This window comes from Sminthopsis crassicaudata, chromosome 3 (assembly GCF_048593235.1).
Source record: "Sminthopsis crassicaudata isolate SCR6 chromosome 3, ASM4859323v1, whole genome shotgun sequence".
Classification (NCBI taxonomy): domain Eukaryota; kingdom Metazoa; phylum Chordata; class Mammalia; order Dasyuromorphia; family Dasyuridae; genus Sminthopsis; species Sminthopsis crassicaudata.
This window is the reverse complement of record NC_133619.1, coordinates 10073640-10091799: the sequence shown is the minus strand read 5'-3', so window position 1 is coordinate 10091799 and position 18160 is coordinate 10073640. Positions and strand designations below refer to the sequence as shown.

Genomic DNA, 18160 nt, shown 5'->3' with positions numbered 1-18160 from the left:
TCTCTCTCTTTTTCATCTCTTATTTTTTTTCTCCTCTCTATTATCCCTCCCCCTCCTCTTCTCCCTCTTCCTTTCCCTTCCTCCTCTTCTCCTCTATCTCTTCTCTTTCTCCATCTTCTCTTCTTTCCTCTTCCTTTGCTCTTCCCTTCACCCTCCCTTGCTTTGCTTCTTCCCCTCCTCCTTCCATCATCTTTTGCTTCCCTTCCTCCTCTTCTTCTTTCCCTTTGCTTCTGTCTCCCTTTCTTCCCCCTGCCCCTTCTTCCCCCTCCTTCCCCTTTTCCCCCCTTCCTCTGCTCCTCCCCTTCCTCGCTTCCTTGCCCCCCTCCCCTCCTCTTTTTTTTCTCTCCCCAGGACAGAGGCAGAGGCTCAGCGCTCCCCTGGCCGCTGACGGGACGGGACGGGAGCGGGGCGCGATGCGGGGGGAGCAGGGGCGCCGCCTCCTGGGGCTGCTGCTGCTGCTGGCGGGGGCGGCGGGGCTAGCGGCTGCCGGTGGCCGGGCTGCGTCCCGGGGCTCGGCGGAGCGGGCGCTGTTGGCAGCCAGGTGCTCCTCCCGGTGCCTCGCCCTGCACATCACCCACTTCGGACTGGCCTTCCCAAATCTGCAGGTGAGGGGGCCCGGCCAGGTAAGGGGGCGCGGCCAGAGGGGCTGCCTGCCCCGGGGGGCTTCTTTCTTCCCTCCCTCCCGTACCCGCCGCCCTCTTGGAGCTGGATCCCTCCTGGTCCGGCCTCCTAGGTCAAGGGCTCCCCTCCCTGACGTCAGCACCCTGGGTCCCACCTTTCTCCGGCCTATCTGATCTCCCGTCCAGGACATCCCCTCCTCTTGTCTCTCTGTCTTCCACTACATCTCAGAACAACCGCCCAGAAGCCTTTGGGCTGAACTTCTCTCAGGGTCATGTGTGTATGTGTGTATGTATGCCCAAATGCCTCCCTGGGGAGCATATAGACATAAATATAACGTGTATCCTGTATAGACATAAATATAACATGTATCCTATATAGACACAAATATAAAGTGTATCCTATGTAGACATAAATATGACATGTATCCTATATAGACACAAATATGACGTGTATCCTATGTAGATATAAATATAATGTATGTCCTATATAGACATAAATATAGCATGTTTCCTATATAGACATAAAAATGACGTGTATCCTATATAGACATAAAAATAAACTGTATCCTATATAGACACAAATATAAAGTGTATCCTATATAGACATAAATATAGCATGTTTCCTATATAGACACAAATATGACGTGTATCCTATGTAGACATAAATATAATGTATGTCCTATATAGACATAAATATAGCATGTTTCCTATATAGACATAAATATGACGTGTATCCTATATAGACATAAAAATAAACTGTATCCTATATAGACATAAATATAAAGTGTATCCTATATAGACATAAATATAGCATGTTTCCTATATAGATATAAAAATGACGTGTATCCTATATAGACATAAAAATAAACTGTATCCTATATAGACACAAATATAAAGTGTATCCTATATAGACATAAATATAGCATGTTTCCTATATAGACACAAATATGACGTGTATCCTATGTAGACATAAATATAATGTATGTCCTATATAGACATAAATATAGCATGTTTCCTATATAGACATAAAAATGACGTGTATCCTATATAGACATAAAAATAAACTGTATCCTATATAGACACAAATATAAAGTGTATCCTATATAGACATAAATATAGCATGTTTCCTATATAGACACAAATATGACGTGTATCCTATGTAGACATAAATATAATGTATGTCCTATATAGACATAAATATAGCATGTTTCCTATATAGACATAAATATGACGTGTATCCTATATAGACATAAAAATAAACTGTATCCTATATAGACATAAATATAAAGTGTATCCTATATAGACATAAATATAGCATGTTTCCTATATAGATATAAAAATGACGTGTATCCTATATAGACATAAAAATAAACTGTATCCTATATAGACACAAATATAAAGTGTATCCTATATAGACATAAATATAACATGTTTCCTATATAGACACAAATATGACGTGTATCCTATGTAGACATAAATATAATGTATGTCCTATATAGACATAAATATAGCATGTATCCTATATAGACATAAATATGACGTGTATCCTATATAGACATAAATATAACGTGTATCCTATATAGACGCAAATATAATGTGTATCCTATATAGACATAAATATAAGGTGTATCCTATATAGACATAAATAATATAATGTGTATCGTCTATAGACATAAATATAACGTGTATCGTTTATAGACATAAATACTTACTTGAGGTTGAATGGCTGAATGTTAACTCAGTTCTTCTTGAGTCTGCACTCTATTCACCATGCCATCTAGCTGCCTCCAAGATAGAGGTGTAGATTGAACATAAATGTAGATTAGATATAGACATAGATGGCAGCTAAGTGGCCCAGTGGAGAGAGTACCAGGACTTGAGCTCAAATGTGGCCTCAGACAGTTACAAACCACATGACTCTGAGTAAGTCACTTAACCCTATTTGCTTCAGCAAAAAACGGGGTTGGAGAAGGAATAACAAGCCACTACAGTATCATATTTTCCTAAAAAATCCCAAATGGAGTAGTGACTAAAGAATCACACACACACAAACACACACACACGTGTATAATCATGTATATCATATGTGTGTATGTAGAGCCTATGCGTACTATATTCCAGACACTGTTTAACATGCACATAGGAAATATTTACTAAGTATTTGTTGAATGAAAAAAAAATTCTTTGTTGAATGAATGGATGAATGTTTCCTGCTACTTGGAGGTATGGTCACTTAGTTATATAAACAGAACCTAAATAATTTGGGAGGGAGAATCTCGCTACCCCCTAGTTACCTGTAGCCTTGCACCAGCAGATAATTTCCTTTTTCTTCTATCCCCACCTCCACATAGCTCTTATTTTATTAATAATGAAAAGAATAATCTGTTCTCCTATTCTGCAGACACAATTTTTTTTCTCATTATGAACAGAAATAGCAGCCTTTTAATATTTCTTTCCATTGATAAATGGCTTCACCCAGCTGCCATCCTATGCTGGACAAAGAGTATTAAGGATACCAGAAGAGAACAAACAGGGCTATAGGCAGAGTGTCAAAGGGGGATGCCATAAAAGACTGGTGGATATGAGAATAATTTGGGTTATGCAGGCAAGAGAGGACTCAGCAGAGTTCAGAACAGGAGGGGAGGAAGGAAGGAAGGAAGGAAGGAAGGAAGGAAGGAAGGAAGGAAGGAAGGAAGGAAGGAAGGAAGGAAGGAAGGAAGGAAGGAAGGAAGGAAGGAAGGAAGGAAGGAAGGAAGGAAGGAAGGAAGGAAGGAAGGAAGGAAGGAAGGAAGGAAGGAAGGAAAGAAAATATTTGGGACACATATTCACAGTCATGTCAAATCAATTTCCACATTAGCCTTGGCCAAAATTGTCTGTCTCATTCTGAACCTTGAAGCTGTCACCTCTCTGTCAGGATGTATCAGGAGCTTCATCATCAGTCTCCTGAAGTCATGGCCAGTCATTACATTGATCAAAACCCCTGTCTTTTAAAGGTGGTTTATTTTTACAGTATTTTTATTACAGCATAAATTATTCATCTCTTGCACCTTTACTCTGCATAACTTCAGAAAATCTTCCCAGATTTTCTGAAATTCTCCCTTTCATCGCTCTTTTTTTTAAATAGTTGGATAATCAAAATTGTTGATCCAATATAGATTAGCTTTATGTTTTCTTTTTTTATAAGTGCTTTTTATTTTTCAAAATTCTTGCAAAGATAATTTTCAACATTCACCCCTGCAAAACCTTGTGTTCCACATTTTTCTCCCTCCCCACCTCCCCTCTCTCCTAGACAGCAAGTAATCCAATATATGTTAAACATGTTCAATTTTTCTAAACACATTTGCACAGTTATCAGGCTGCACACACACACACACACACACACACACACACACACACACATCAGATCAAAAAGGGAAAAAAAGGAGAGGGGAAAAAACAAGCAACAACAAAAGGTAAAAAAGTGAAAATACTATGTTGTGGTCCACATTTAGCTCCCATAGTCCTCTTTCTGGATTTCACTCGTATGGCCCAATAATGTTCCTTTGCATATATAGACCAGTTCCCAGCACTTCCAGCTTCTAGTTCTTTGCCACTACAATAATTCCATTTTTTGTGCAACTTTCACATACTCACGGGATCTCCAAGGGAGGATCTATATATTCCAACTCATACATGAACAAGAAATCCTGTCCCAAAATCCCAGATGAGTGGTCATCTAGACCACTCTGCTTGAAGCCTCTCCACTCCCAAAGTGGCTACCTCTCTGTTAGGAAGCCCTTCTTTATGTTAAGCTGAAATCTATTTCTCTGCAACTGTTGCCCAATGCAATTAATTGGGCCCTTTATAAAGACAGAAAATGGTTTCTTAACCACATGGAAGGAATCTTGAGGCTTCAAAGACTATGCCACCAGTGCCCAAGCTCTAGGAGGTCCTTCTGATCTAGACTAGCCTCAGGGACAGGCCTGCAGGTGAACTTTCTGCTTGCCAGTCAGGACCAGCTTAGCTAAATATATACAAAGCAAGCTATAGACAGGATTAAACAGAACATTTTTATATTATTATGTTATATATTCCTGTCTTCCTTCCTTCCTTCCTTCTTTCCTTCTTTCCTTCCTTCCTTCCTTTCTTCCTTCCTTCCTTCTTTCCTTCTTTCCTTCCTTCCTTCCTTCCTTCCTTCCTTCCTTCCTTCCTTCCTTCCTTCCTTCCTTCCTTCCTTCCTTCCTTCCTTCCTAAGAGATACTAGAATTAAGACAGGTTGATGAAGGCTTTCTGTAAAGATGGGATTTTAGCTGAGATTAAAGGAAGTCTGGGAAGGAAGTGGTCAGAGTAGAGGGGGACGAGCATCCCAGGCCTGAAGGATGGCCAGAGAAAATGCCCAAAGCCAAGAGATGGAAAGTCTTGTTGGTGAAACATCCAGGAAGTCAATGTCTCTGGATGGAAGAGTGTGTTGGGGGAGTAAGGTGTCAGGACCCTGGACAGGGAGGAGGGACACAGGCTGCAAAGAGCACTAGGATCCAGAGGATCTGATGTTCGATATTGGAGTTTATTGAATGGAAGGGGGTGCTATGGTCAGCCTGAGCTTTAAGACAATCTTTCTGGTGGTTAAATGGAGGAAGGATTCGGATGGGGAAAGACCTCAGGCGGGCAACCCCCCCACACACACACACACACACACTCACAGCAGCTGCTGCAGTAGTCCTGGGGCCAGGCGACACTGTGACAGGAGAGAAGAGGGAATATGTAAAAGATGGAATGGGCAGGCCTTGGCAAGCAGGGAGAGGAAGCTCAGATTTTGCCTCAGACACTCGTAGCAGTGGCCAGTTCTCTTGTAGTTCAGTCATTCTTCGGCCAACACCGGCCCATTTGTTGGGAAGCACAGGAGCAGTATTTCATGATACCCCAGGGAGAGCACGCTGTGGTCCAGAGGTACAAAGACAAGAATTCATGCTGCCTCAATGGCTCTCCGAGCTCCAGAACCAGTAATTCTGTGCAGCAGAGGAAGCTGGGCCATTGCTGAAGCTCCAGCCCTCATACACTCGGCCATCCCAAATGAAGCATTCCCTGAGCGTGTGGGAGCAGCCATGGGGATGGATCTTCCCTTGGTGCTTGCATGACATGGCACTGGGGGTGTTTGCATTGACTGATTCCAGGAGGTTGATAATGGGGAGCAGATGATGGTATATGGTGCATGCCTTTTATAGAAGGGAGGATTTTATGGGAATGTCGCCATCCTCTGCCCCAATTACAGACAGTTGAGTGAGGGATGGGAACATTGGTTCAAGCCGACATTGCTTTGTGGTCAATGCTATGAAAACAAAATGGGAGTTCATGGCCATCCCGCTGAGTGGATTATTATAGACTTATTGAGTCCCTTACACACATTCTTTCATCATTGAGGCTCACAATAACCTTGTGAATTTAGAGAAGGAAAGAGAGCGTGGGATATAAAATATCTGACTTAGAAGGAGAAGAGACCCCAGACCCATTTACAGATAGGGAAACTGAGGCTAGGGAAGGGAAGTGGCTCAGGCTAGAAGGGGCCTGAAAGTCAGGTAATCAAACTCTTTTGTTTTACAAGTCAAGAAACCGAGACTCAGAGCCAGAAATCGATTTGCCTCTAGTTATGGGATTTGGTGGAGGTATAATCAATGGTCCTCATTTGAATAATCATTAATGCCATTTCATGGTCCTGGGAACTTGGCAAAGCAAAACGTGCTCTATTTCACGTCGATCGATGAGGCAGAACCTGGAGACAGGATCATTCTCCACTTTTAAATGGAGGAGCCAGGGAAGCTTGAGGATCAGTCTGGAAGCACCAGGAGTGGGACGTGAGCCATGCAGCCAGAGGGGACTCAGCAGATACATTCGTTGTCCCCGGGAGGCCAGGTGTGTCACTCCCTCCTGGATTTCTCCTTTTGTGGAGTGTTCTCAGATGTTCGGGGGCCCAGGATTGGAGCGACGCTGCCCCATGGGACCTTTTAACTGCCAGCCATAGACTGTTGGATGGAATCAGGTACAACTTCACCTCCCATAGTTAGATTTCTTTTTGTGCTTGGCTTAAAACCAATAACAATAACAAGAAGTATCTTTAGAATAGTCTTTACTCTAACCCTGACTTATGATGAGAGATGAGATGTGAGACTTGCCCGCTAACGTGCTCTTTACTCCAGCCGGGACCGTACAGAATCTGAGCATGGCATGGGACCAACATGAACGTCACAAAGTTGAAGAAAATGATGATTAAAACTGGATTAAACTTTGTAGGAATTTTAAAAGATGGATTTTTTTTAACCTTTCATAGAAAATACCCAATTTGGAGTCAGCAAAAACATGACTTTGTAAAACGTGACTTATGATAAGTATCATGACAATAATGATTGATTAGTACTAATAATTATGGCATATATTAATGAGGAAGCAAACTAGCATAGATAGATAGACTCATAGTAAGAAGGATCTTTGTTCAAAAATTACTCAAGACACTTACTAGCTGTATGACTCTCATCAAGTCAACTAACAGCTCTTTCCCTCAGCTTACACATCCCTAAAATGGGAATAATAACAGCAACTCCCTCCCAAAGTTGTTCTGAGGATTAACTGAAATCATGTATTTTCAAATCTCAACGTGCTACAGAAATGCTGCTAGGATTATTAAAAAAAATGGTTGATAACAATGAGGACAACAATGGTGATTGATAATGGCTTATTGGCAATGACAATAATGATGGGAAAATAAGCACGATCAATTCTGTAGTTGTAAGTCATTTTTCAGACATGTCGTAACTCTTCCTGGGTTTTTCTTCTCTAGCTGATTTTACAGATAAGGAAACTGAGGGACAGAGAAATCAGGTGGCTTGCCTAGGTTATCCCGGATTGTGTCTGAGGCTAGATTTAAACTCATGAAATTGAGTTTTCCTTACTCTAGTTGGGGAGGTCTGTACACCATGGCGCCCCCTAGCTGCCCTAATCATGATCAGTAAATAATATAAAATAAATTAAATAGTAATAACACATTCCTATAATACTTGAAGGTTTTGCAAAGGTTTTTGTTTCTTGTTTTTTTGTTTTTCCCTCATCACACTTAGAGCCTGGGTAGCACAATGGGCAGAGTGCTGGACCTGGAATCGAGAAGACCGGAGTTCTATAAAATACCTGAGCATATACCCGCCAAAACAGATGCAGGAACTATATGAACATAAACATAAAATGCTTTTTTAGACCAATAAATTCAGATCTAAATAATCAAGGTGATATCTATTGTTCAGGGGTAGTAAAACTAATATAATTTTTTAAAATGACAATTTCATCCACCTGTTTATTCAATGTTATCCTGGTTACATTGCTTTATATATATATATATATATATATATATATATATATATATATATATATATATATTAGAAAAAAATAATAACAAAATTCATCTGGAAGAACAAAAGGTCAGAAACTTAAAAGAAGGGGCAGGGGAGATGTAAAGGAAGTAGAATCATCAGTATCAGATCTTAAACAATATTATAAGGTATAAGGGGAGACCATTGTTGAAGCATAAAATGAATAATTTCAATTATCTTAACATTTTCTTGTATAAATAAGACCTGTGTAGCCAAGAATAGAATGAATGTAGAAAATTGGAAGAGGGAAATTTCACAGACAAACTCTAAGGCAGAATGTGATTAAGTTGGAATATTACTGTGGTATAGGAAATAATGAGCTGGCTGGTTTAGAAAAACAGGGCAAGATGGGGACTTCTAAAAGAAGATGCTATCTGCTTTCAGAGAAATAGATTACAAGTGGAAATAAGTATGGTATAGTCATATATATATATATATATATATATGTGTGTGTGTGTGTGTGTGTGTGTGTGTGTGTGTGTGTGTGTGTGTATGTATATATATATATATATATATCAATGTATATGTATATGTAAATGTTTATGGCTGTGTGTACATGTATATATATGTGTGTGTGTATATAAATATATATTTATACACACACACATATATATATATATATTTATATACACACACCTATGCTTAATCATAGCCTTCTTGGGAGGGGATAAAATAAAATAAAAATTACATAGCAGAAAACAAAAGAAAATCTACAAAGAAGCAAAGAAAAGCAAGGCAGCTTTGAAAACAATGTGTAGTATTTTTAATATAGCTTTTCTTGAAATGGAAATTTATTATTTTGTATTACCTCCTCTCTTATGGTCTGTTATATACATAGAATTTTTCCCTTTTCTCATTTTGTATTTAAGTTTAAAACTAAAAAAAAAAAAAAAAAAAAAAAAAAAAAAGAAGAAGAAGACCTGAGTTTAAATTCAATCTCAAATACTTCCTAGCTGGACAAGTAAATTCATTGATGTCTGCCTCAATTTGTAAAATGAGAATAATAATAACTGGTATTCAAATAGTACTTGCTTTGTGCAGGCACTGAATTAAGTGCCTTATAAATATTTTGGTTTTTTTTGGTTTTCACAACATCCCTGAGAAATTAATAATAATAAATATTTATATAGCAATTGCTATGGGCTCAGGCATTAGGCTAAGTGCTTTATAAATATTATCTCATTTGATCCTCACATAAAAACTGAGAGAGAAGTGTTATTGTGACCTCCATTTTACAGTTGAAGTAACTGAGGCAAATAGGGTAAGTGACTTACCCAGAGTCACACAGCTAAGTGTCTGAAGTCAGATTTAAACTCAAGTGTTGTTGACTCTGGGTTCAGTGTTCTAACCATGATGGCATGTAGTGCCCTATATAATAAAAAGCACCTCCCAGGGGTGTAGTGAGGATTATATGAGATATTTGTTCTACTGTGCTTTGCCAACCTTAAAGCCCTATGTCAAAGCTATTAGCAGTCCTGTGAAGTGGATATGTTATCTCCATTTTATGGATAAGGTCAATGATAGGAACCACAGATATGTAGAGAAGAGGAACCTTAAACTCCTTCTAGTCCATTCCCCTCCTCTTACAGCCCAGAGAGGCTGTGACCTCCCCAAAGTCACATAGCAAGTGAGCATCAGAGCTGGATTCACACCCAGGTCCCCAGAGCCTAAGGAGTCCCTTTCCTTCCTCCTCTGCCTTTCTTATCTTCTCCACATGGAGGATGGTTTCTGGATGCCGCCCTTGTCTTGTGCTGGCTTGTTGGCCAGATCTTTTCAAGGGGAAAAAAGGTGATGATGGGCCAGTGTAGAAATGTAGATCGTGGCTCGATCCTAATCTCCCGAGATCTGATGCCCTCAGTTCCAGCAGCACATTGGGACTAATGCTAGCTCATCTCTTATTCTCTTTTCCATCTAGAACGATGAGATTCTGACCTGGTGCAGTAACAACCGAAGATGTTCTCAGGTGAGCAGCTCTTCCCCACTACTATGCTTCTCTGGGTACTAGCTACCTGCCTCTTCTCCCCCTGGTTTCCTGCCTTCCACCACTTTTCCCCTTCAGGAAAAGATGGAACCATGATCTACATTCTTTCATTGGCCCATCACCATCTTAGTTATAGCTTTACTCCTTAAGTACAAAAGACTATTCTCTTCAAGAAAGGAAATGTACAAAACAAAACAAAAAAGAAAAAGAAAAGAAAAAAAGAAAATTAAAAAAATAAAAAGGGAAAGCGCTGACATCAGGGGACTTGGGGGCACTCACACTTCCCTCTTTTGTCACTTGCACATAGGTCAGGGAGAAATTGGAGGGGTAGTATCCACAAAGTTAAGCATCTATTTTATCTTTGTGACATTTTAGCCTCAGTGTTCTCTACTAAATTAGAAATGTGGCTTATTCTGGAGTAGTGGAAATCAGTCAATCGAGATGCATTTATTGGCCCCTTCTATAGGAGTTCTTGATCTGAGGTTCACAAACTTTTTATTGTTGCTACATTTTGGTAATTTTATCTGCAGCCTTCCTTTCACAATCTTTTGTATCTTGTTTTATGTATTTCAAAACATGATTCTGAGAAAGGTCCATTGACGGCGCCAGACTGACAGCCCAAGGAGACATGATAGGAAAAATCTGTTAAGACCGCCCTATGTGTTTAATTAACCCTGGGATTGTTAGATTTAGACCTAGAAAGAGCCACAAAAAATCATTTAGGTCAAGTCTTCTTAACTTGGGGCCTACAGATTTGTTTTCTCAGTATCTTGGTAGTTTACTTCAATCAAAGTAATTCCATATATTTTATTTAATACATTTGAAAACATCACTCTGAGATGTGGCTCTTCCTGACCTCCAGGTGTTCTGACTCTGACAAGTTCCTTCTAGATGAGCCAGCCCCAAGAAGCAAAGGGGAACCCAAGGGTCTCCAGAATTCAGCCAACCGGCCAATTAGCCACCCACGTTATTTAGCCCAGAGAAGTGCCAGGCTGTCTGTGCCTTCCCTGGGTGCCACTCTGGATCCTGGAGGAATATAATCCTCTTCCATGTGACTCATGGGTTTTAGGACCACATTGGTTTCCCCAGAATGCTGAATTGCATTTTTTTAACAGCAAGGAATGTTCTTAATAATGAGGATTCTGTGTTCACGTCGCCACTTTGATTAATAGCGTGGGAAGACGGCAGCACTTCTCAGCACCCATGTGTCTTGCTGGGACGTTTGCGAGAGGCGTGCAAACACATCAAGGAGAGCAGAGACCCTCAAGTATGCTGTTGACATTTCAAAGCTGAGAGTTTCAAGAGCCCCGGCATTCTTATTAAATCAAATTTGATGCAGAACTGATTTTAACTTAAGACAGACTCTGAGTTTCCTGGATGGCTCTTGGACAAGTCAACCTTTCTTGGTGAATGCCCTATACCCCTGCCAGGAGTCCCTGAACATTTAGGGCTGGCAGAGACCCAGAAGTTCCTCTCATGCATGAAGAAGTTAAATGGCCAGCCTAGTTTTCGGGGAAGCAACCTGGCCTAGAAGTCGGAATACTTACATGGCTGGGTGCTCCATCTGTATAGAAGACTATGGATATACATTTTGGCAGGGAGTACGACTAGAGGGAGAGCTTTGATAGAAAATCTAAAGAGGAGAATCCTAGGCAAGAGTGATGGTGACAAAAATCTGGAGATAGGAGGCTGAATAGCAAGTAGGCCAGTATAGCTGGAGGGAGTGTTTAAAAAGACTGGAAATGGGGGCAGCTAGGTGGTACAGTAGATAGAGAGCCAGCCCTGAAGTCAGGAGGACCTGAGTTCAAATCTAGTCTCAGACACTTAACACTTCATAGCTGTGTGACCCTGGGCAAGTCACTTAATCCTAATTGCCTCAGTAAAAAAACAAACAAACAAACAAACACACAAACTGGAAATGTGTGAAGAGAGTCAGGTTCTTGTTTACTTTAAATTCGGATTTTTAGTACCAATGTCTGACTGGGGCTGACTACATGTGTATAAGAAGCTCTATCGTCTGTTTAACTGTAGCAGTTTCCTTCTTTGTGACAGTATTTTGTTCTCATCCACCCCAGAACCCATGAATTTCTGGTTTTCAAAAGTGTTCGTGACAGCAAGGGGTAGGACTCTCATTTTTCTCCTGAACTTTCTTGCCCATATATTTTCCCCATCCTCACCTTTCCCTTCCTTTTCACTGAAGTCACCAAGCATCAGTGGATGTTGATTTGATTTGTAGAATCTTATCGATAATTTCATAGAGCTTGGCTACCATTTTTAAAAAATTTTATTTATAATTTTTGACAGTATATATGCATGAGTAATTTTTTTATAACATTATCCCTTGTATTCATTTTTCCAAATTATCCCCCCCTCCCTCCACTCCCTCCCCCCGATGACAGGCAATCCCATACATTTTACATGTGTTACAGTATAACCCAGATACAATATATGTGTGTAAATACCATTTTCTTGTTGCATGTTAACTATTAGACTCCGAAGGTATAAGTAACCTGGGTAGATAGAAAGTAGTGCTAACAGTTTACATTCCCCTCCCAGTGTTTCTTCTCTGGGTGTAGTTGTTTCTGTCCATCATTGATCAACTGGAAGTGAGTTGGATCTTCTCTATGTTGAAGATTTCCACTTCCATCAGAATACATCTTCACACAACATTGAAGTGTACAGCGATCTTCTGGTTCCATTCATTTCACTCAGCATCAGTTGATGTAAGTCTCTCTGAGCTTGGCTACCATTTTGTCTGAAATAGCTGGTGAGACTCCATACACTACAGTCAGTTCCATTATTCTACTTCCCTACCCCTAACTCCAAGGACTTCCCATGAGCACACAAGCCTGGGCATCATAGTCAGGATATCTGGGTTCTGGCTCCATTTCTACAAATCACATAAATCCCCCAGTCCTAAACTTCCTCCTCTTTCAAATGAGTTCGACTGGCTGGCTGGTTCCTTCCATCTCCAGCCTTCTGTGGTTCTGTGGTTCTCCTTTGAAGAGTGTGTTTGAAAGAGAGGAAGAAACAAGACAGGGATGGGAATTTTCCACTGGACTCACTCCTCAAGCCTGACTTTCTTTGCACTGGAAGAGTGGAATAAACATTCTGCATTTCAGAAAAGAAGCTGGAAGGCTGCCTGTCTCCAGATCAGTGATGAAAACTGCTGATAGCTGGGAAACCTCTTTCCCAACTGAAGACCACCAGGGACGGAGAAGAAACCCCAGAGCTTTGCTGTCTCAACCGTGACATGTTTAAAAGTTGGGCTAGAATAACGCTTTGAAAGGAAACCCCCCTGGATCTTTCTGCTGAAAATGGGAGGGATGAGGGATTGCGCCATCCCACTCAAACCATGTCCCAATTGGTTCACACAGCAGTAGGCACCTTAGTTTAGAAACAGATCCCTCTCCCCTCCCGTCGCCCCAAAGATCCAAAGTTCCATTTAAAGCTCTGCCTATTAGGTTTATCCAAATGCACAAATTACTCATTAATTAGAGTAATGGCTCTTGCCACCAAGCTAGAAAGAAAACTTTCCCATCCAACTAAATCCTGCAGAGCCAACTGTCCAAAGATGCCCATTTGCATCTCCAGAGGCAGCCACAGTATACATGGGCAGGATACGAACATTTATGAGTTACCATAATTTTGTGTGAAATGGAAAAACTGGCAGCCTAATGGAGTGCTCTAAAATATAGCCAGTAAGCAGATCTGAAGGGGACCCCAGGGAGCATCCAGTTGGGAGAAGGGTGGGGAGTCCCCGGAGCTGAGACTCAGCTCTCAGCTCTTCTCTCTTGGTGGCCCATTGGGTTTGGATTTGTCCTAGAGGCAAGGAAGAGCCACTCAAGGCTTATGAGGAGGATAATGACCCAGTCAGACTTGGGCAAGATTGTTTTTAACCACTAGGGAAAGGAGGGAGGAAGGAAGGGAGAGGCCAGAGGCAGGGAGAGGTTTAAAAGGCAATAGCAATAATCCAGGTTAAAAAAAAAAAAAAAAAAGAATGAGGATCTGGACTGTGGTCAAGGCCATGGGAGCGGAGAGATGGGGGCCATCCTTCAGCAGGTCTATATCCATCATGGCGCACCATGTCCAGCCGCTGGTCCTGTGAGCATCCTGGCCATGACTTCCTTTAGGACTGGGAGTCCCTTTGTCATATAGGACGTCTCCCTGATGCATCTTGTCCCCATCTACAAGTTTCTGGCCCATGGTAGCGCAGCAGCCAGTCTCCCCCACATATTCAAGCAACCCAGTCTCCATTCTGTTCACTGTACATGATAGCTTCTCTCACCGCCATGTTTTCACACAGGCTGCCCCGCTGCCTCTACTGCTCTCCCTCCTTACTTTTCTGTCTTTAGCTGCCTTCAAAGCTTCATTCAGATGCTACCTCCTTCTAGAAGACCTTTCCTGATTCCGTGTGCTTAGGACTGATTGCCCCAAATTATTTTATTTACTCCTCTTTGGGTGAGTTGTATCTTACTTACTTACAAAAAGTAGCTATACAAAAGTTACTATACAAAAAGTATAGGGACGATTTCCTTTGTATGTCTAGTGTTCGATACTCTGCCTAGAATAATGGTAGTTTAATAAATAATTCTTGAATTGAATTGAACTAAACTGAACCTAATTGAATTGAATTGTCAAATATTACAAAGTTAACACTGGTTTCCTGTGTCAGAAGCCATGGTAGGGAGATGAATAGCGTGTTACCCTTCCCATGATGACAAATCATGGGGCTTGTCCAGCTCGACCTCCCCCTACTTGTACACACTGGTTCTCTCCCATTCCACACCCTCCATCTCTGCGCAAGTTCCCACCCTTCCTCTTCTACACCCTTTGGACAATTACAAGTTCCACACCAGTAGCTGCACAGGAAACTATCCCCATGTTTCACCCTGACCACCAACATACCCAGCATCCTTTGGAGGGTGAGCTGTGACTCATAGGAGGAGACCCACCTCCTCCTTTTTATTTTAGGTAAGACAGAGACAATCCCATGGGGTGAGTCGACATGGATGACTTAGTGGATATGTATGAGATCTCCTTCTGGTCTTATTCCCAATATTCACCCTAACTCGAACTTGCCTCTTATTATCAAGGGTGCTGCAGACCTCTCAGTCAGACAAGTTCATAAGCTCAGCATCATCTTGGATTCCTCATTATCTCTCATCACATACATCAAACCAGTGGCCAAATGTTGTCTCTGCTGTCTCCCATCTCTCTCTATGTCCTCTCCTCTCTACTCACCCAGTTAGTGATCCAGATGGGTCGGGAGGGGAAAGTGAGGCAGGCGACCTTACACAGCCCTCCTTCACTTCAGTCCAACACACCTGCATGTCACAGCATCACCTCCCTGATCCCATGGTCCTCTTTGAGAACAAAGGGCAAACAACGACTAGACAGTCATTATCTTGGTCAGCCGGACCATTAGGATAGCTTGTTAGTGGCTCTCCCTGCATCAATCCCTCTTCCACAGCTACCAAGGTGACTTCCCTAAAGTTCAGGGCTGACCATGTTGTTAGGTTCTTACTAAGTGCTAAGTCAGTACTTAACAATTCTCTAGTTCCGGCCTTTACTGGGAGTTTAACCCCTTTGAACTTCTGGGGAGGAGCTTGCATGCTTAGGAGGAGCAAGTTCATTGGTTGAAGTATTTCTTCCCAGAAGCCTTTGTGTTATCCCACGCCCATTCTCTGGGAAGATAAAAGAGGGCGGCACTCGAGAGATTGAAGGGAGAATCTCCACTCTAGGTCAGAGTTGGAGCGGCTCTCTGGAGGAAGGAGAGTCTTGTCTGGGCCTTTCTATGTGAGAGACAGAGAGAGAAAAGCAGAGACAGAGATAGAGAGAGAGACACAAAGAGAGACAGAGACAGAGAGACAGAAAGAGGTAACGGACCAATATAAGGATAGATACACAGATAATACATAGATTAAATGATACACACATGCATGCAAGTAGATGGGTGACAGGTGACATATATGGATAGATAATAGATACATGCGTACATGAGAGAGACGACAAATACATAGCTACATACATGGAGATATAGATAGATGTAATCTATGTTATATATAATCTAATAACAGATATGTAATATAGATATTACATAGATGATCTATACATGCAAGAGCAAGAGATGTTACATAGATGCAGGAATCTAGATACATCGATGATACATAAAGGTATACATAGACACATTGATGATAGATACATACACAGGTCAGCAGACCATTTATGAAGCATTCATTGGGGCAGCTAGGTGGTGCAGTAGAGAGAGCATCAGCCCTGAAGCCAGGAGGACCTGAGTTCATAAGTGACCTCAGCCACTTAACACTAGCTGCATGACTCTGGGCAAGTCACTTAGCCCCAGTTGCCTCAGGAAAAAATTTTTTTAAATAATAAAGTAATTAATTAATGTATTAATTAAGCACTTATTGTATGCCCAGCTCTGGACCAAGTGTTAGAAATACAAATATAAGGGAAAAGAAATAACTTTGTGCTTTCTGGACCCCAAAGCCCCAATCCTTGGTGGCAATTTCACCCTGGAACTTTGCTCAGCACCCTGAAACATCCACCTTTCCCTCAAGTCTCCTCCCCCTGAAGTTTTCCTCCATCCTGCTGGTCCTCTTCTTTCATTGTGGGGTCCCCCTCTCCATTTGGAGGGAAGAGTTCAACTCCTCTCCAAGTTGTATTTCTGTCTTTCTGAACTTTCACCCCAGCCCCAACACAAGGAGCTTCCCCAGCTGGTTTTCAGCTCCATTTTGAGTGCTGTCTTCCTGCCTTAGACTTGCTTGCTTGGATTCATCTCCTCCATGCTAAGCTTAGCACCTGGTGCATAATAAGTGCTTAATAAATGTTCGTTGCCGATCCATCTGCCAGTCCCCATAATAGAAAGAGGCGACACTTCAGAGGGAGCTGAAAAGTGGGGAGGGCACCAGTCAGAGGGAAACCCCCATGAAGTGTCATGTCGAATTAGATGTAGTGTGGTTGGCCTGGGCACTCGAATGGAGATTCTGGGCAGGGGCTCATTGTTCAGAGGAGGGGGCAGCAGGACCATGGGGATATCTGACCTTAGCATGCAACTAGAGATGGAATAGTAATAGCCCAGAGAATCAAGAAACAAACTAATAATAAGCAACTCAGAACACTCCAGTGCCTCCCTGCTGTCTCTAGGCTTAAAGATAATTTTATCTTTATCTTCCTTTTTCCTTTCGATCTCTGTTAAGTTTTATGATATAAGAATAGCTGGCTTTGATCTAATGTTTTAGTGTGTGCATAAGTACTAGCAGTACTAGGGATGTTACTTATAAATAAGTAAGCATATCCACATTAGGAGTGAGTGCTCCAGCGGCTCACTGCTGAGCATGCGAGACCACAAAAGGGTGAGGACCTTAGGTTCCCGGATGACGGAATGAGTGCTAGAAGATTATGGCCAGCCCTTTAGGAACAAGACAGGCAGGAAGGTGAAGGAAGGGAAACTGAAGGACATAATAATCCATGATCTGGATCATTTCATGAACCATTGAGAGCGGATGGGAGTAGAGAAGACCCCACCCTTCCCAGAATGCCTGCTTGAGAACCACATTGAAGTAGATCAGAAGGTGGGGGCTGAGCAGAAAGGGAAGTCTCTCTCATCACAACAGAGCATCTTGGGCCCACATGTTCTGGGAAAGAACATTTCCCTGCCTCTCCCCTCTCCCTCCTTACAGGCTCTCCCTCTTGTCCCCAGATAGGAACATAACAGGCCCTTCTATCCTTGGGAGATAAGAATAAATGGGTTTCTGTTGTGGACGGGATGTGTCGAGGAAGCCTTGGACGGCAGCATCTCACTCCTGTGCGTGATCCTGTTAGGGACTGCAGCATGACCTCCCAAACTCAGACTCCTGCCTTCTAGCTTTGTGTGATCCTTTCAAGCAAAGCCTTCTTGCGATTGCTGTAACAGAAATGTAAACCATGCTCGATGGCTTGGGATCTTGTTATTGTTTTGTTTTCACAGAGAAATTCAGGGAGTCAGGATGGATCTACACCATCTAATTATGTCTTTCAAAACCAAGGGAGAGCATGAGAGAACCTGAAAAAAATGTAAACCACTTCCTCAAGACAGATGCCAATGGAGCTGGACTCACAACCCCCATTGCACTGCCATGTGATAGGCAGGAAACGAGGCAGGATTC

The 18160-nt window shown here is 41.9% G+C and overlaps 1 protein-coding gene across 1 annotated transcript in view; it reads left to right on the top strand.

The window, feature by feature from the left end:
* The first annotated feature begins 413 nt into the window (after window positions 1-413).
* LOC141561840 (anosmin-1-like) overlaps window positions 414-18160 on the top strand; it is a 31625-nt gene continuing 13878 nt past the window's right edge. Inside the window, exons 1-2 of the mRNA XM_074301942.1 lie at window positions 414-605; window positions 9927-9974. Of these exons, the coding sequence (XP_074158043.1) occupies window positions 414-605; window positions 9927-9974 (240 nt within the window). The remainder of the gene's footprint in view (window positions 606-9926; window positions 9975-18160) is intronic.